The sequence below is a fragment of the Crotalus tigris genome, unplaced genomic scaffold, assembly GCF_016545835.1.
Source record: "Crotalus tigris isolate CLP2741 ecotype Arizona unplaced genomic scaffold, ASM1654583v1 scf7180000017903.3850313, whole genome shotgun sequence".
Taxonomy (NCBI): domain Eukaryota; kingdom Metazoa; phylum Chordata; class Lepidosauria; order Squamata; family Viperidae; genus Crotalus; species Crotalus tigris.
The window spans coordinates 3,039,296-3,059,316 of record NW_024096713.1 but is presented as its reverse complement, the minus strand read 5'-3'; the positions used below and the strand labels follow the sequence as shown (position 1 = coordinate 3,059,316).

The following is a 20,021-nucleotide window of genomic DNA, read 5'->3' as shown; positions in this document are numbered from 1 at the left end:
GAATAAACATTTGCCAGGTTAGGTTTTTAACTTATTTAATTTATTTTTATGTTTGTATTACTTTGTAAAGGCTATCTCCTTAAAAAGTTTAATAAGATTCAAATTCTTAAAAAAATGAATCACCAGAGTGTTTTTATATACATTTTGTGCAACACACACTTTGGATTTGAATCAAAATGTCAGTTGTTTCATTTAAATTCTATGTCTCTCTCATCTCTTTCTTTTTGTCTATAGTCCTATTCCAAATGTTCTGGAAAAAAAAACCTATTTGAACTTATATCTGAGTAAACATGAACAGATTCTCATATTTTGTTCTTTCACAGACAACATGACATCAGCATTGCAAATAATCTTAGAAGTTGTTCCAACAGAAGAGAATCCAAATTTGTGATCTTCAGCTAGAAGAATCTGAATTGTTAGACAAACATTAAAATCCTCATTGATTGAATGAACAATATATATATATATATATATATATTGCCAAAATGGCTTTTAAAAAAGTTTTACTGGAAAACTTGGAAACGTTATATTGGGGCATCAGATTTAGCCTGATACTTGATGGAAACTTTAAACAGAATTGTTATAGATGTATGTGTGTACATATACATAAAAATGTTATTTGATACTGTAGCCAATTGTTTGTAGGCAACTGTTTTAAAACTGTTGTAAAATAGTGCTTATCTTCTGCTTTGTAAATGGAGTTGATATGGTATTTCCAATATTTTAAATGTATAAGATGTTTTTCATAGTGATATTTACTATGAACATTTGTTTTAAAAATGTTCACGATAGCTAGAAATATTAGAATGGATTATATTCTCCCTACTGGACTTGATGTAAGACAACAGTAAAAGAATTGTATTAATAGAAAATTATTCCAATTTTTTAAAGCAACACTTTTATGGTTCATTGGAAACACTATTGCATTAAAAACAACTCTATTTTTCCCCCAGTCTGTTGTGGCTAGGACACCTAATTGTTATGACACCTAAAGAACATACATATAATAGGTAAAAGAGCATTCTTTGTCAATACTTCATAGCAAAAGTAACTTCCATCTGAGGTGATGTAGATATATTTGTTCCATTTTACTGTCTCTTTATTGCAAATCAACATAAATTCACTATTTATTTGAGGTTCTCCATTTACTGCCTTGTTATTGCAAATCAGCATGAATACACCATTCATTTGAGGAGCTTCCAGATCAGCATTTGATCAAGGAAAAGCCATATGGCTTGGGCTGGGTGTTTTGTATTAAAACTCACATTAACCACTCTGGCAAATGATAAGGGATTTTAAAGATTTTATTTTAAAAATTTGGACACTACATTATCTACTCCAGCTTTCATGATGCAGTTACTGTACCCTGTTTTACAGATATGGGCAGGCAGATACATTAGCTTAGGTACTTAGATACTGTAAAAAGTTTATGGCTTTTATGTTTTTCCTTTTCTATTATTTTTTCCACAAAAATATTTGAAACAGAAGAGTTCTATATTTTCTAACTGGTAGTCCTAAGTACTGTGTATCTACTATGGAAGCATTTTTTGATGGTACTTTTAAATCACCCAGAGCAGATATAGGCAGTCTCCCTTTTTCTGTTGAAGAAGGGAAGGGTTTATTTCCTTCAGAATACATTCATTGCTGTTATCTAGTGCTATTCAGTCCTAACTGTATATCAATGCTTCAGTTGTTGTTGTTGTTGTTATTATTATTATTATTATTTAGTGTATGGCATACAATGTCAGGGAAATCTACAAATGCTACAAACAATGCAGTCCTGACAGCCTAAATTGCAAATTCATTCTGTTCAGCACTTGTGTGCTTATTCTTGGTGCACTGCAGGGGGAAAACTAGTTTACACCGGGTGATTAGCAGCACTCGGGTTTTTGGCTCTTCTGGGTTCCTCTGCTGGTCTTATGTGTTGCCTCATGTCCAGGTCTAGCACTAGCTTCTGCTTTCTGCACACATGAACATAGCTATGATTTTCCCACCAAAGTGCTACCCATTTATCTACTTGCAATACTGCATGCTTTTGAATTGCAGGGTAGGTAGATGCTGGGGACCGAGCGATGGGAGCTCACCTCACCTCATGGAGCTGGGCTTGAACTGCTGGAATGCAGACTATCTCTGGCCAGCTTTTCCAGTGTCATTAAGCCACTGCGCCATCATGTCTGGAATTAAGCTTTAGATCTTTAACATTTGAAAAACCTGGAATTGTTTCCAGAACCCAAAATCTTAATTATGGGCATCTGAAGCAGTCTTAAATTACTGTGTTCCACAGTCAAACACTTTTTTTTAATAGGGAGAAGTTAAAAATAAGTTTGCCATGGCACAAGGTTATATTATCTTTAGTGACACAGAGACAACAATGCAGTGCTTTCAATACACTAAGCCATCCTAGTTTGTTTAAAATATTATGGAAATCTACTATTGTTGGTACATTAGCAATAGCAATCTCATTTAGGCTTATATACTGCACTCTAGTGCTTTACAACACTCTCTGGTTTACAATGTCAGCGTTTTTGGAACGATGGAAGACTGAGTCAACTTGAGCACCATCAGGATTGAACTCCAGGCTGTGGGCAGAATTTGCCTGCAATATCGCACTTTAACCATTGTGCCACTAGCGCTTCTTATAGCCTATAAATGTATACATTAGCTTATAGCTTAGTGTTTTTGTGAGCCCAATTTTGTTTACTTAACAAATCATGATTAAGCAAACAATGGCTTGACATCATCTGTAAACCTGGCCACTTTTCACTTAGTTTTGCTGCAATTTTTTTATTTATTCAGTTTCTAAAGCTGCACATGTCAATAATTCTGGCTGGCTCTTTTGTCTTTTCCTTTCTTTGCTTTAATATTTGAAACAGAAAGTTATTCAATGCAATTTAACTGATGTTGATACCATTCTATTCAATGTCTTTCTGGGTTTTTTTTTCCATTTAGCAACACTGCATTAAGAAAAATAGTTTCAGGCATCATTTTTTTTTGCAAGATTAGTGGCCCCAAAACAGGCTTTATGTCCTTAGAGAGAATGCCTTCTTCATTAATTGTGAAATTTTATATTCTGTGCACATTGAATTATTTGTAAAGTAATAGTGTGACTTTTAGAAAGACACACAGGAGGCTTATTATTCTAATTAATAATTCCATCACATGAAAATTTACAACCATTATAATAATACAAAACTATATTAATGAGGTACTCAAGGAGAATAGTTTGCAAAGATATGTATAGCTGAATGAAACCCAAGAGATAAACAACGTTTTCTGGTAAATAAATGGATAGCACCAACCACTGACTAAAGAGAAAAGGTCCAAATCTCTAACTTTTGCAACACAATACAGCATGGATTATTATGCTACTACCATGAAGAGCAAAAATGCAAAAGATATGATTTAAGAAGAAAGGTGAGGTATGGTATATAAAACACCTATAATGCCCTTCCTGGTTCTTTCCACCTGAGCAGTCTTGGTTAAGAGAAATGCATTCAATGGCACTGCTGTCTTTTCTAATATGCTGAGGCAGGAGGGGAATAACCAATTAATTGCACACACTCATCTGCTATCCCTCATTTTATGTCACAGGCCACATGTACTTAGGACTAAATAAATAGAGATATAATCCTCCTATGGCAAGAAGCTACAATTTGTATTGACACAGCCTTAAAGTCCAATCTGCTAGAAATTGTTTTCTGAATAAGGGTGGTAAGAACTGACAATACTGTCTACTACTGATTCTCTTTGATGTACTTTGTGTTACACAGTATGTGCTTCTGCATGTGCGTGCATGCGTACACCCACACACCCAAACATTGTTGGTCAAATCACCACTGGAATTATCTGTCCAGTGGTGGGATTCAAATATGTAAACAACCGGTTCTCTGTGTGGATGCTGCTTCCGGAAGTTCATTCTGGGCCTGGGCAACAAAAAATTAGCTACCAGTTCTGCCGAAGTGGTGCGAACTGGCTGAATCCCACCACCGTATCTGTCGCTATCAAAATGAAGTCTCAATGACTTCTTTGACTAATTCTCTGCAGGTATATATTTGCTTCTTTTCAAAAACTCTATATAAAGCATTGGTGCAAAACTAACACTGCTTGGGATAACATAATTATAAGTGTTAGATTATGAATATTAGCTACAGGTGTTAATGGATAAATGGCTATTATTAATACTGTAGGTTTTAAGTGAAACCTAGGACAAATATAAACCTGTCAACTTTTCTCCTATAGAAAATATGTACTTGGATTTTAATTAGGGGACAGTTATATTGTATAAGGTTTTACAGAATACAGGCTTTATATAGAATAGATAAACTATTAATCAAAAGAAATTTGCTGAAAAAAACTCCTCTTAATATAATGTCTCTGTCCCCTTTTGTATCCATGTACTATATATTCAGCATGAATTAATACACTGCAGGAGGAAGGGATGACTGAAGATTACGGACCAGTGTGGTTTGGTAGATAGGTTTTTTTTTTTTAACTTCCTGCCTAGGGCTAACAGTGACTGCCAGTTTCCATGAATAAGGGAAGATTAAATCTGTTTCTCCTTGTTCCTTACATCTGGTCCAGCACTTTAAACATTAAACCACATTAAACCAGTTCTCATATGCTGTACTTTGAAAATGATTTAGAAAATGTATAAGTAGCCACTTTGCTACTATTCTTTTTTTTTTCCAGGTTCTGAAATAGCAAGCATGGGTGATAGATATTTTCAGGTCTCAGTTAAAAATTAAATGGAATTATTGAAAGAACTGTGTATTTCTCAAGATACTTGCATTTCAACAAGCAGTTTTTGATTCTGTCAGTTTCAACTGAATTCCTTCTGAAGTAATGCATTGCCTTAGGGCAAAAACAAAAATGCTAACCAGATTAAATCATGAAATTTACATAGTTAATCCTTAAAACGGAATGGCGGAAGACCATACCCATAAGCAGATTATGTGCTGCATTATGCCTGTTATGTGGATGCTCAGAAAACATTAGCTTGGGTCAAAGAAAAGAATAGCAAAGACAATTATTGGGCTGTTAATAAATTTCTTTATCTATCTTACAAATAAGATAGATGAAGATGAAGAGATATTGACAGTTGTATTTATATGGTCCTAGAAACCAAATCCCTTACCCAATCATTTTAATTACTAAGGTTCGAGCAAAGTTTTCTCTATCAGTCTTTCTGATACACAACTGGATACCTTGATGGTTTACAGAGATATATGGGTTCTTCATTTAAGGTTGATTGTTCGCTTGATTTTATACACGTTTGAAAGAAAAAACCCCTAGAAAATACTGCTTTTTAGGAAGGTTGGAGATTTTGCCAAGCATTCCAATTTGATTTCCATGCTTCTTCCATCTTTCTGTAGCAGAAATACCAAAGAAGAAAGAGGTTCAATCTGCAGGGGAGGTGCTCCTGAACCTTTTGGAAGTTGTTTTACCATCCTATAATAGCCATGCTTCTGAACACTGGAGAATCTCCTCCTTCTTCTAGGGTAGAGAAGTGAATGGATTACAGTATATTATTTGTCTGCCTGCCTGCCTGTCTATCTGTCTGTCTTGAGGGGTCCTTGGTGCTCTCTGAGGTTGCTTGTTTTCTTGCAGACCTTTCATTACCCTGACTAGGTAACATCAACAGTGCTAGTAAGGAGTGCTGTTTGCTGTCAGTTTATATTCTGCTGCCTTGCCTGTTTATGTGGGTGGGGCGATCTTAGGGATTCTTTGGTTGGGCTGTTTACTATTGGCTTTTGGCAGTTTCTTGATTGGGGATTGCTTACTTAATTGTTGGTCTGAATTTGACTTGGAGTTAACCTATACTGATCTGAGTGCTGATTACTGGTGAAGAAGTGCTGGAGTGTCTCTCTCTCTCTTTCTCCCTCCCTCCCTCCCTCCCTCCCTCCCTCCCTCCCTCCCTCCCTCTCTCTCTCTCTCTCTTTCACACACACACACAAACACATTTTCTATTTATATATTATCTATTTATCATCTACCTTTGAATGGTAAGAATTCATTCTGTATTTTTGATACTTTTTCTCAAAGTTCAAAGCAAGGAAAAAGTGGTGATACCACTTTGCAATGTTATCTTTTGTGGGGGCTCATCTCTGTATTTAGCAGTGTATAATCCATTTTGAAACCATCACTCTTACTTATTCATTACCCAAGCTCCACCAATTTTTTTTGAGGGTTTTTTTCTTGCCGGAAAAATACATTAAAGACAAAATGATGAAATATCTGTAACATGCTATTTGAATAGTAGTTTTGGAGCCAGGCACTAGAAACACCTTCAGGGTTTTGTGGAACTTTTAAGGCTAACACATTTATTATAACATACATTTTCACAGGTTACATGTATTTAATTAGATACATAAATGTGATATTAGATAGGAATATATTTACACCACTTTTCAGAAGGCATAGTAAACAGTGACATCAGAACAAATAAATGCAAATAGAAGTGATAATTATTTTATTAAAAGTAGCTTCTGTACCATCTTAAGACTGACCATATCATAAAAATCAAACTATTTAGAAAACTATGCTTTACTTTACAACAGTGTGAAATTTATTTTCTGCCCATTGATATTAGAACATATTATTTTTAAACATTTAACCATATCTGAGAACAAGTTATTGAATCTGAATTTCAAAATCTACAATCAAGCAATATCTTTATTGGGACTAATCAGTATAAACAATGGTATGGCCAAATATTTAAGACTTTTAGCTTTCCTTATAATGCAAGGAAGTACAAAAAGCAATCAGAGGGAAAAAATGAAGAAGAAAAATAGTTGATGCTGCTGCAGCAATTAAGTGCTGCAGTCAAGAGCTAAAGAGCTTTCTAAACAACACATTTAGGAGATACATGGTTCGGGAAATATTGCACAAATATTAAAATCCATCTGATTTTCATGTCAATGCTGTAACAGTATGCACATTTTTAAAATTATAGAATAGATAATGAATCCTGAAGCTTCTCAAAGAAATATAAACTTCTATTGATGGAATAATCTCCTATTCATTATGACAATTGATTGCATTTGTTTATTTTCCACTAGTGAAAGTTGTTCAGAGCAATATGTACCGTAAGTACCCTCATCACTTTTAGAAACTTTTCATGACAATTACACTATACAAGCAATCATTCACCCCATTTCTTTTCTTTAAACCCTAAGTTAAATAAGAACTTGGTAAACATCTCATACCCAAGGATGAGAATTAGAATAAAGTAAATATATAAAATGTAATGAAATATTCAGGTAATTGTCTCTGGAATTTCTAATTTAATGAAAGTACAGCCTAATTCAGTGGTTTAACAGATGGATGAAACAATTCTGGTGAGATCAATTTTTCTGCCTGTAACTGTGCAATAAATATGCAATTAGGTTTTATTATATTGCTGTTTGATTGCTAGCACTGATGCCTTCTCCAAAAATTAAGCACTTAAAACATTGAGCAGCATTTTGCTCTCTATTGGAATGGCTAGGAGAAATTATAGTTTCAAATATTTTCTGTATCTTAATTTTTGATGATTTGTTCAATTATAGCAAGTGCTTCGTTCAGCACTGAAAGAAAGAAATGAATGCTTAAGCACAAAAGAAAAGCCAGTCCAGTATACAGTAAACAAACATAGGTTATGATTCTTTTTTAAAAAACACACACATACACATACACAAACACCAAACAGTCCTTATGCAGGGATTATCCATTAAATCAGATGTGTAATTGAAAGAAGGGATTATCATGGTGGTAAAATTCATTGATTAAAATGTAGTAGAAAAGACAAAGGCTTTTGTGATAATAACTTTGTGGAAAATTTCATCTATTTCCTAAAATGAAAGTACCTTTGCTATTGCTCTAAATCAGTGGTTCTCAACCTTTTTAATGCTGCGACCCCCAACCGGTCATAAGTCGAGGACTACTCAATCGGTCGTAAGTCGAGGACTACTCAACTGGTGCAGCACCGTTTGCAGAATGGGACTTTTGGCGGGCTCAGCAGGGCAGAGACAGCCTGGACAATTCCTATTGGCTTTTGAAAGCCAATAGAATTAGACTCTATTCAAGAGAGTCTATTCTATTGGCTTTCAAAAGCCAATAGAATAAAAGGGAGTAGCACAGCTAAGGAAAAGGGGGAAAAAATGGCAGACAACTTTGTTTGGCGACCCCCGTGAAATGGTCGTTCGACCCCAAATGGTGTCCTGACCCACAGGTTGAGAACCACTGTTCTAAATACATATTTACTATATATAAAATTATTTTAAAATGTTCACCCTTAATGTATACTGGCTATACCTCCTGACTGGTTGCACACAGGCAACAACATGTTGACTTACAAGGCAATCCATAGATCAGGGGGCCCCAACCTTTTGGGCACCAGGATCTGGTTCCATGGAGAGAGCTTTTTCTGTGGACCAGAGGGGGCATGGTTTTTCATCCTGTGGATTGGGCTTTGTTTGTTTGCATGGCAGTTTCTGGTGTGCTGTGGCCTAGTGCCAGTTCACAGACTGGGGGTTGGAGACCCCTGCCATAGAGTACTGTTGGTAACATAGTAGTGTGAGAAAGCTTGAGTAAAACTGGTTCTGGTTTGAATGCGAGGCTTATTTATTTATTTATTTATTTCCCACTTTTATTATTTTGACAAATAACTCAAGGAGGCAAACATATCCAACACATCTTCCTCCTATTTTCCCCACAATAATAACCCTGTGAGGTGAACTGGGCTGAGAGACAATCACCAGCCTAAAGTCACAGAGCCAGCTTTTGTGGCTAAGATGGGACTTGAACTCATGGTGTCCTGTTTTCTAGCCTGGTGCCTTAAACACTAGAATATCATGCAGGACTATCTTATTTCTTCAAAATATTCCTGCTATGGCTGGCAGGCTTATCTGAGTGTAAGGCAGGGAGATAGCCCTGATCTCATGTGATGTCCTAAATACTAATGTCCAGTTCATTGGTGACCTTGGTCTCTGGTTGTTGCGAGGTCTGTTTGTAATAACTAAGTATCTAAGTTGATGGTTGATGACCACAGAGATTTGGCTTATTTCAGTCAGTACTACCAAAACTTGTCTAAGCATGGTAAATGGTGTCTTTTGTAGATATGCTTTTTGTCAGGCTCTATCCTCTGGAACAGAATCTTCCCAGAGATTTGCTTGAGTTCCACCCTACCCAATTTTACTGACAATTGCTTGTGGGTACTAGGCCAATTATGGTGGTCTTCCTTAAGCATTTTATGGATTAGGTGGGATTTTGGTAACAACCTGGGGAATTTCTCAATGATCACCAGCCAGTTCTGTTGTTGGACTAATGTGCCATCATCAATAGGAAATAATCTGAGCTTTTGAAGTGATTGTTCCTTAATGACATTTCTGTTTACTGGTTTCACTTGACTCCTTGGTTTAGGAAATACAGAATAGAAGCTATGAATACAACAACAATGGAAGACAACTGTTATGTCCCGAGCCTTGCAAACGGCTCGGGCGTTTGCAGGCAGTCCCGGGCAGGTGCAAAGCTGCCCGGGACCAGACAGGCTGTCACCAGCGCCGTGCGCATGCGCGGGTGCTGGCGCGGGAAAAGTATCGCATTTACCCGGGAAATGTCTATATAAGAAGCTGGGAGGTTTTGGGAGCTGCTGAAGCCATCTACTTGTAAGCTGAACGCAGAATAAAGAAAACTGAGAACTTCAACTGCTTCTCGTGTCTGCTTTCCGCCAAGGACTCAACACTGGCGACGAGGATGGGATTGCCTTACACCGCCTGGAAAGGAAGAAGTGTAAGCTTACCCAAGTGAGTCCTGAGCGGCGGAACGGCGTCGACTTGGCAGCTACCCGCCAATCCAGTGCGCATTCGGGGGTAGGCTGGCTGATAGACCTGTCTCCTGAAGATGGTGAAAATCAGAAGGCTTTCGGAATTCGACGTCTCACATCCAGAGCGGTGGGAGTCATACGTAGCCAGGGTGGAGAACTACTTCAAGGCAAACCAAGTGAGGGAAGAGAGCTTGAAGGCTGCCACCCTGCTTTGTGTTTGCGGTCAAGACGCCTTCGACATTGCAGAAAACCTTGCAGCACCTGTTCCAGTAGAGTCTGTCAGCTACGCAGATCTGAAGAAGCTACTGAAGGAGCACTTCCACCCCAAGATGTCCGTCATCGCATGGCGCCACACCTTCGAGCAGAGGGATCAACGGCCCGGTGAGTCGGCCAAAGAATTCATCGCCGCATTACGGAAGGCCGCCAAGCACTGCGAGTTCAAAGACCTCGAAGAACGACTGAGGGACCGATTCGTGTGCGGGTTAAGGCATCGAGATCTACAACAGAGACTTTTCGCTAAAGAAGAGTTGTCCTACCAAGATGCCTTAAGGGAAGTCACCGCAGAAGAAGCAGCAGGCGGCGCTGTCAAGAACATGTGGCCGATCAGAAACAGTCCAGAGGTTGCATCCTTGCACCAGGAAGACGTCCAAAGAAACTCCAAGGAGGATCCGGACGAGGAAGTCGACCGTCTCCACCCCACAAAGGAAGAAAAACAGAAGGGAAGCTCTTCAGCTCCGCTCAAGTGCATCGGCTGTGGAGGTCGCCACAGGAGAACCGACTGCAAGTTCCGCTCCGCTACCTGCCGGGCATGCGGCAAACAAGGACACATTGCAGCTGTGTGTCTGGGCCGACGAAAGGTACAACCTCAGGAAGAACTGCGCCTGAAAGGTACCAGATTCCCCAGCCAGAATAGGGTAGGGTTTTGTGCTTCGCGAAGAAGCATCCTTAGGACAGGCACACACAAGCCAATTAAGAAAAAGCTGTCACTCAAGGTGAAGCTACAAGGGGTTCCATTATCTATGGAACTAGACACAGGGTCTGCCTTTTCAATTATCTCCTTGCATACATTTAGGAAGATTTGTTCCGGTAGTGGAACTCAGGCCAAGTTAAGGCCTTCTGACATTGTGTTAACAGATTTTCAAAATTCAAGAGTGTGTGTTAAGGGGGAGGCCACCCTTAACGTGCAATACAAGAGTTTTGAAGGTCCACTAGACTTATTAGTAGTAGGGGGTGAACGAACGAGTCTCATAGGACTCGATTGGTTTGAGGCCCTGGGGATACACGTCACAGGACTCAACAGCTTACAAACACTCGACCTACAGGAAGTCTGCAAAGAATTTGCAGATGTTTTCAGCCCCCAGCTGGGCACATTCAAAGGACCCCTGTGTCCTTAAAGCTAGACCCCACTGTCACTCCCATTAGAATTAAAGCAAGAAGGGTCCCTTTTGCTTTAAAGAGTAAAATTGACACTGAGTTAGACAAACTGATTCAACAGGGAATCCTAGAACCTGTTGATTCCAGTCCTTGGGAGACCCCCATTGTCACGCCTCTAAAGGCAAATGGGGACATTCGCATTTGTGCTGACTACAAATGCACTCTGAATAAGGCATTGCAGCAACATGCCTATCCTGTTCCTGTGGTCAGTCATATTCTGGCCTCCCTCAAGGGGGGGCGCGTTTTTGCAAAGCTTGACCTAGCTCAAGCGTATCAACAGCTGCCTGTTGATGATGATGCTGCTATAGCTCAGACTATTGTGACCCACAGGGGAGCCTTTAAGGTAAAAAGGCTGCAGTTTGGAGTGAATGTCGCTCCTGGGATTTTCCAAAGCGTAATGGAAAACACACTGCGGGGCATACCGGGGGTTTGCCCCTACTTTGATGATGTCTTAATTGCAGGAGACTCCACACACATTCTAGCTGAAAGGCTAAGGGCTGTTCTGTTAAGATTCAGGAAATCAGGCCTCAAGCTCAAAAAAGACAAATGCAAGATTGGGGTGCCTTCTACTGAATTTCTGGGGTTCAAAATTGATGCTGCTGGGATTCACCCTGCTGAATCCAAACTGACTGCTATTTTAGAAGCACCTAGGCCAAAGTCCAAGGCCGAACTTCAGGCCTTCCTGGGCCTCCTGAATTTCTACAATTCTTTTCTTCCACATAGCTGAGCCCCTTCACAGGCTACTAGACAAGCAAGCAGTGTGGTGGTGGTCACAGACGCATGAGGCCTGCTTTAACAAAGTCAAGGCCTTGCTCACTTCTAACAGTATACTTGCACATTTCAACGAGTCCCTTCCTGTGTGCATCGCTTGTGATGCGTCCCCTTACGGGGTTGGAGCTGTCCTGAGCCACCTCAGGTCTGATGGAACTCAGGTTCCTGTTGCATATTACTCCAGAACATTGTCTTCTGCTGAGCGCAACTACGCTCAGATAGACAGGGAGGCTCTGGCTGTTGTTGCTGGAATTAAAAAATTCCATGACTTTCTATATGGCAGGCACTTCACGGTCTTCACTGACCATAAGCCTCTGCTGGGACTGTTTACCACACGTAAGCAGACTCCCCAAATCATTTCCCCTAGAATGCTTAGGTGGTCTATTTTTTGTCTGCATATGATTTTTCTTTACTCCACAAGCCTGGAAAAGAAATGGGCCATGCTGATGGCCTCAGTAGATTGCCTCTGCCAGTAGTAGAAGCTGACCCTGCGCCAGCTGTCAACATTCTATCAATCCAAGCCTTGCCCGAGCTCCCTCTTAGTGCCAGGGATGTTGCCGCTGAAACAGGTACAGATCACACACTTTCACGTGTCCGTTCCTGGGTTTTGTCTGGTTGGCCTGAGCACTGCCCTAGTCCTGAGTTTCAGAGTTTCTGGTCCAAAAGGAACGAGCTGTCCCTTTCTCAGGGTTGTCTGCTTTGGGGAAACAGAGTTGTCATTCCCACCTCAATGAGGACTAGGGTCTTAGAATCCCTCCACGAGAGTCATCCTGGCATTGTTCGTATGAAGGCTCTTGCGCGCAGCCACTTGTGGTGGCCTGGTTTAGATAAAGATATTGAGGCTAAGGTGCATGCATGCCACCTGTGCCAACGATCTCGTCCAGAGATGCCCCAAGCTCCCGTGCATAGATGGGAGGAAACACAGTCCCCATGGTCTAGGGTGCACACTGACTACGCTGGACCCTTTCAGGGCCAGTTCTTCTTGGTCCTTGTTGACAGCCATTCGAAATGGCTTGAGGTTGTACCTGTCTCATCCACCACCACTGCAAAGACTATTCAGGTACTGAGGGGGATTTTTGCTGCACACGGGCTGCCAGATTTCATTGTGTCCGACAACGGCCCTCAATTCACTTCCTCCGAATTCCAAGCTTTCTTACAGGCAAACATGATTCGTCATGCCACGTCTGCACCCTTCCACCCGTCCACCAACGGTATGGCTGAATGTATGGTGCGCATCACAAAGGACGCATTGAAAAGACTCACCTACGGGGACTGGCATCACAGGTTGGCTGACTTTCTCCTTTCTTATCGCACCACACCGTCCACTTCTACAGGGAGAAGCCCAGCTGAACTTCGTTGGGGGCGTCAACTTACTACTAAACTTGACCGGTTGCATCCGGACAGACTGCCTTCATCTACCTCACATCCTAGGGCACCTAGATAACTACTTGTGGGTGCCCCGGTTTGGGCTCGTAATTACGGGCCTGGTCATACCTGGGTCCCCGCTTCTATTTCCAGGGTCACAGGTCCTCTCTCCTACGAGGTTGCCCTGGACAACGGTCGTGTCCTGCGTCGGCACATCGACCAACTCCGCCCTAGGCGGGACTTTTCAGATGAGACTCCTGGGTCTTTTCCAGGGAGGGAGGGGGACCCTTTGGAGCAAAGGGAAGGGCACGAGCTGCTGCCCATCTCCACTGATGGAGCTACAAACGGCCCATCCCAGGGTTCCGCGAGAGCTCCGAACAAGAATTCTATGAGCCTACCTAACTACCAGGCATCCACGCCTACTCCAGCCAGGGAGTCACCCGGGGGCATACTCACTTTCCACACACATCACACAGCACTCCAGTCACGGAGGATACCCGGGGGCATCCCAACAAATCATTCCCCGAAAGAGAGCTGGCACACAATCCCCAAGGTTGGCCTGACCTTACCCCAAATCCTACAGGGGGTCAAACATACAGGGAGGTGGTCGAGGAACCAAGTCCCGACTACAACACCGCTAGCCCAAATCAGGGAGTAACTGAGTTTTGAGAAAGTACAGAAACCCACACAAGCCCGGACACAGAACGGGGTTCAGGGAATGGACAGCCTCCTGACAGGTCTTGGACGGACCTAGGAGGTTCAACAGAGACGCCCAGCAGGGGCTATCACTTCAAGGGGCCCGAGGGTCTACAGCTAGGCAGGTCAACCAGGTCACAAAGTGACAGAAGCCCTGGCCTGACGAGCACGGTGGGCAAGCAAGCAGGCCAGGCATCGGGGCACAGTCCTTGGAAGGCACCAAGGCAAAATAAGGAGAACAGGCTCACATCTCCCTCCAGTCAGGGAACTCATGCTAGTAACCCAGAGCTGAGAAAGTCACAGAGAGCAAAGAAGTCTCCTAAATACTTAGAGGATTACATAACATTGCTGGCTAAACAACAGCCAGGTAACGATAGGAGCACTGAGAAGCAGAACACTGCATAAAATAAATGATTATATGTTGGTAGTAGTTTTAGCCCGGGGGAAAGGGGTGTTATGTCCCAAGCCTTGCAAACGGCTCGGGCGTTTGCAGTCAGTCCCGGGCAGGTGCAAAGCTGCCCGGGACCAGACAGGCTGTCGCCAGCGCCGTGCGCATGCGCGGGTGCTGGTGCGGGAAAAGTATCGCATTTACCCGGGAAATGTCTATATAAGAAGCTGGGAGGTTTTGGGAGCTGCTGAAGCCATCTACTTGTAAGCTGAACGCAGAATAAAGAAAACTGAGAACTTCAACTGCTTCTCGTGTCTGCTTTCTGCCAAGGACTCAACAACAACCAAAACTGAAATCTGATGGAACACAAAACAAGTTCAAGTCTGAGTCTATCCTATAGTAGAAAGACCCTGACTTTAATTATGTATTACACCATGTCATTCATTTATGAAGCAGCAATACTGAAGAAGCAAAGTAACATACTGTTGGATTCAGCTTTGACCTACATACAAAATGTGATTTATAACAAACAAATGTTACTCCCCATTACCATGGGTAAGTCCAGTTTCTAGCAAATACAACTTCCCTCATACGTTATTAAGAGTCTTGTAGCAGAATTTTTTTAATTAATATGTATAAAAATAAAATGCACTATTTTTCTGTGCTTTCCTATGTATGTATTTACTAATTTATAAGTAGTTAATATGAAAATAATTTGATTTATGTGTGACTATGAGTGGTTCTGAACAACATACTAGGATGAAAATTCAATTGGCTACCTTGTTTTGTGAATTCAATTGACTAATTTAAGGTAAAAATGATGTGTGAATTCAGGCAATTGAATTAATTCAGTGAACCATGGTTCAGCTTAAGCTTATGATGAAATAATCCTACATTTAATTTCTTATTACATAGAGTTTTGTGAATGTGAAAGCTTTGTCCCTGTGGCTTCACCCCATGAAGAGGGAGAAAACTTCATATCTATCATTCAAGTTTTGTGTGGTTATTTTGAAGCTTAGGTTTTTGTACATTCATTTATCTGTATGCATTGGGAACACATTTCTGCCATAGCTGTCTAGAGTGAAAGTGACTTCTGCTTATCATGCAGGGTCTCAGGAGTGCCTCGGAGCAACCACCCAAAATGTCCATGCATCTGCTTTCAAGCTTTATGATGTGGATCCAGAAAGGTGCTTCATTTTGCTGAAGAAGTTACTCAGGCTTACTATTAAATACTGCTTCTTCATCTGTGACATTTTGACAGTTCAGATATTTATTTTTAGATTTATATCCAGCCTTCCCTCCAGGAGCTCTGCTTCATCCTCTACCTCATTTTATCATCGGAACTCATAAACAAGGTATGCTAGGCTGAAAAATAATGATTGGCATTCATCATTATTTTTGCCTATATCTGAGCATTAATTATTGTATCCTTGGTTTTCTTTATTTCCATTCTGTACACAAAGCTATATTTAATATTAAATCTGTTTTGGTTCAAGCCTATATCATCATGAAGCATTTAAAAAAGCCATGAAGAATTGACTTGATAAAAGTATCTACTGACTTGTGTATCATAAAAATTGATATGAAAGTTTTTGTGAAAGAGAATAAGTTATAATTTGGAGTTCCCAGATAGATAATTTCCTGTTATCACTCCTGGCCATTCTACTTAAAAACTAAGTTATGCAGCCTTAAAAATATTGATATGTTTTGCCACTAAAGAAATAATTTTATTGGCAAAATGTTCTCATTAGAAAGATGATGAGGGGGAGTTGAGTACTTCACTATTGCCATTGTCCCAGTCAGAACAATCAAAATGCTCTTTCTCCTGCTATACAAATTTATATATCCCAGGCATTGGGATAGAGTGAATGAGACCAGGATAGGAAAGAAAGTGGGGACATTAAAAAAGAATGGCTATTGTGCAATGTTTTCCCTATTTCTAGCATTGTTGATTTTATATTGTTTTATTAGTTGTAGGTTGCCAAAAATTGGTTTTAAGATGGGCAGTTATATAAATTTTATAAGTAAATGAATAATTAAAATATTTATATATTTATATTTGCATCATACTGTTCATTCTGGAGTTGAAAGTGGAATAGGCAGCATTTCCTTCACTTGTTATATCTCACAACCACTCTGTGAGGTAGCTTGGGTTAAGAAAGAATAAGTGATCCAAGTCATTTGTAAGTTTCTATGGCTGAAAATGGACTTGGACCTGAGTCATCTCAGTGATAGTCAAGACTGTGAACACTAAACTAAGTGAAAGTGCTGTTGATTTGTTACCTACATCTTATCTAGTTTGACTATAAAGTTTGTAGTATAGGAATGTTTTGTTCTGGGATAATTAGTATCAGTACAAATCTTGGCTGTGGCTTCACTGAAGAATTTAGCTTGCATATTTAATAAATTCACACAATGGGTAAAGAATAGTCTCACTCTTCCTCTGGGCACATCCAACAAATGAAAGAATATTTCATACACATAACAACTCACATTTTCCTGACATTATTTATTCATTTTATTTATTAAACAAATTTATATGTCCACTCAACTCCCATAAGGTGACTCTGGACAGCTAATAAAACTAAAAATTACAGTAACCCATAGACTCTCCCACCCGTCCACAGTGGTAACATACACCATCCCACTAACCATTTGATCGGCTTCACATCAACCTGAGGTCCTCATGCTGGCTAACACAACCACATCTTCAGGGCCTTCTGCAAAAGTATCAAGGTGAGGATGATTCTTATCTTTGGGGTAGAATATTCCATAAGGAAGGAGCCACCACAAAGAAGAACCTTTTTCTTGGTCTCAGTAGATGTACTTCTGTAACAGATAGGAGCTGCAGAGGTTTGCTTTTCATAAAAGATTAATTAAAGTCCTTGAGGGACAACATGAGTCTGTTGCTTATCCTAACCCTGAATGCACCAAAGGGTTGCCTGAATGAGAATTATGTGTATACCACAATACACTTAAAATTGTTCAGGGGCTTTTATTTTCATAAGAAACAAACATTCATAATCTTGTCTATCTTCCTTTTATTTTTCCAGGGATGATTGAAGCTATTGAAGAAGATCATATTCATTGTCAAAACAGTATTTCGAGGATTTTGCCTCTTACCAGATTATAAAAGAAAAGATAGTGGAGGTGTATTTGGAGAATGGACAATATTGGCAATTATTACTTTGTCCTGCCTCCCCTAAATATGTTATGTACTTAAGTGAAGAACTTTAGTCTTCTCAGGTAGCTGTTTGGCCTCTTTTTATGAATACTAAGCTCCCTGAGATTCAGAATCAATAAAAACAATTTCTGCAGGGAAAGGAGAAATGTTATTTGGGAAGCTGAAATATACTTTTGCATTAAAATGTCTCTTTTTCTAGATTATATGGATATTTTAAAAGTAAGACTGCAACATTAAAAAATAAAATAGAACTCTCCAATGAGTTATAAAAAAATCATTCTCTAGCAGAATAGAATATGTAGACAGGAGAAAATATTCTCTGGTGAGGTAAATGTACAATGAATAACACTGCATATACTAATTCTAGGCTGAAAGCTATTCTCTAAAGGGAATGAATAATGTCATTCCACTAGAGAACTGCACCATCTAACTTTCAACAGAAAGCTCTATTATCAATGATTTTGCTTCTGAGATGCTTTTGTGGTTCTGATGTGGCACTGCTGAAGTCAGTTATTCTTTTTGGTGGGAAAATTAAAACATGACTTCTTGAACTCTTGGATGAAACTAGATCCACACTAAGCAAGATTATAAGAAGTTTGCAAGCTTCAGAGGTCATCAATATATTTTGTCAGGATTGAAAGTAAGCAAAAATGAAAAAGAGCAAAGAGTAAATGAAATGTTGGATAAGATGAAAAAATCAGAATATTATGTTTATTTTGAACTGGAATTGTTTTATTCAATGTAAAGTAAAACCCTATTACTTTTAGTTTATTTTTGCCTATACTGCTCTCTCAAATCTTCTATGTATATGTTCAAGCTGTATATATTAGATAGGAACTACTAGTAGTTTTTGACCAAAACAAAGGAAGGTTATATCATTTTCCATATTTAAATTCAGTAACAGCAGATATGATGGATCAGTCTTTTCCCAGAGTGTCAATTTTGCATATATTGATAAGTTTGTTTTCATTCGTGTCTTCTATAATGTGCAATAAAAATGTATAATTTTTCTATGCATCTTATGATGCTTACTTAAAAGTAATTCACATTAAGTTCACTGGGATTTACTACCAGGTATCTTTGCGTATAATCCAGTATTAATATCCTTTTTTTCTCACAGAACATGCATATGTAAACATAGTTTATCTAACTGCACATATTTATATTTGTGGAATCTTTTTTAGGTGAGAACTACTTCACAACATGTAGGTAAGTACACAGTTAAAATTAATATATTTGCATTGGCCCAAGTTGTTTGTTTAGAATATATGAATATACATATAATATTTCTATGGAAGGATCCTATTCTTGGAACATCTTCTAAAAATATCCTTTGTAGGCTTATTTTATATAGGTTTCCTTAGTTATTTCTTCACCAGTGATTTATACTGTTAGCATTATGCAATCATTGTTGTACTGATATGACAGTAATGAAAACTGGTTTTATGTTGCTTTAATAATTAGGAACTGATGTTATAAAGGTGCTGCAAATTCCTGGTGAGAAATTTTTGATTCAACTTTCATAATTAATGGCTATTTTTAAATTCTTTTATACTTTTAACTGCAAAATTTCTTTATATGTCCACATCAAACACACTTTTGCATGTAATATTTTCTTGCATATTTTTTTAATTTCATATGTCTGCTATGGGAGGAATATAGGAAAAAACATCACACAGAAAGAACAGCATGTTAACACGTTTTTGTTTTTATTTTTTAAAATATGTATAAACTTATTTAAACTTTTAATAAAAAATTCCACATAGAAATCACTAACTATATTTGTGAAAGACAAATGTATTATTCTGCAATAAAGTTCACAAATTTCACAAATTTAGCTCTCTTACAGATGAAAAAATGATAGCCTATGTATATTTATTTTTTATAAATTAGATAATAATATTTTGAATTAGTGTTTCAGCCAAATGAAATCTTTCGGGGTTTCTTTCATTCCTTTTATGATAATTTCTTTTACTTCAGCTTAGCTGGTTGTATGGAATCAGGTAAGAGAATTTGGTGTTATGTTTATGAGTCTGGCAAAATAGCCAAGAATCCTACTCTTTTCTATGGGATTTGGTGATCCATATCATGGGTGAATGGCAGACAAGACAGTCTGCCTGATTAGATTTTTTTTTAAAAAAATATATTTTATTAATTTTTTTTTAATTAATTTTTTTTTAAATTTTACAATAAAAGCCCCTTCCCCAATCCCTCCCAACCCACCCCAAAACCCTCCCCCATTCTTCCCAGAGCTGATTACAGGCTTAACTAGAACTTAAAAGAAAAAAAGTTTTAAACTCAAATAAACCTTAAGCAAATATAATTACACTCAATAAACAAATTGTAAAATACTTTAACTCCATTATATATAAAAAACAAAA

At 39.0% G+C, this 20,021-nt stretch overlaps 1 protein-coding gene across 3 annotated transcripts in view; it reads left to right on the top strand.

Moving 5' to 3' along the window:
* Positions 1-19,824, top strand: part of SLC7A11 (solute carrier family 7 member 11) — a 79,773-nt gene extending 59,949 nt beyond the window's left edge. The window contains exons 12-13 of one of the 3 annotated variants that reach the window (XM_039344383.1): positions 15,565-15,643; positions 15,737-19,824. In XM_039344383.1, coding sequence (XP_039200317.1) covers positions 15,565-15,643; positions 15,737-15,806 — 149 coding nt within the window. In that variant the 3' untranslated portion in view covers positions 15,807-19,824. Of the gene's footprint in view, positions 1-323; positions 1,145-15,564 lie in introns of those variants that run through there. The other 2 variants (XM_039344382.1, XM_039344384.1) reach the window with 2 other exon arrangements.
* Positions 19,825-20,021: the final 197 nt, after the last annotated feature.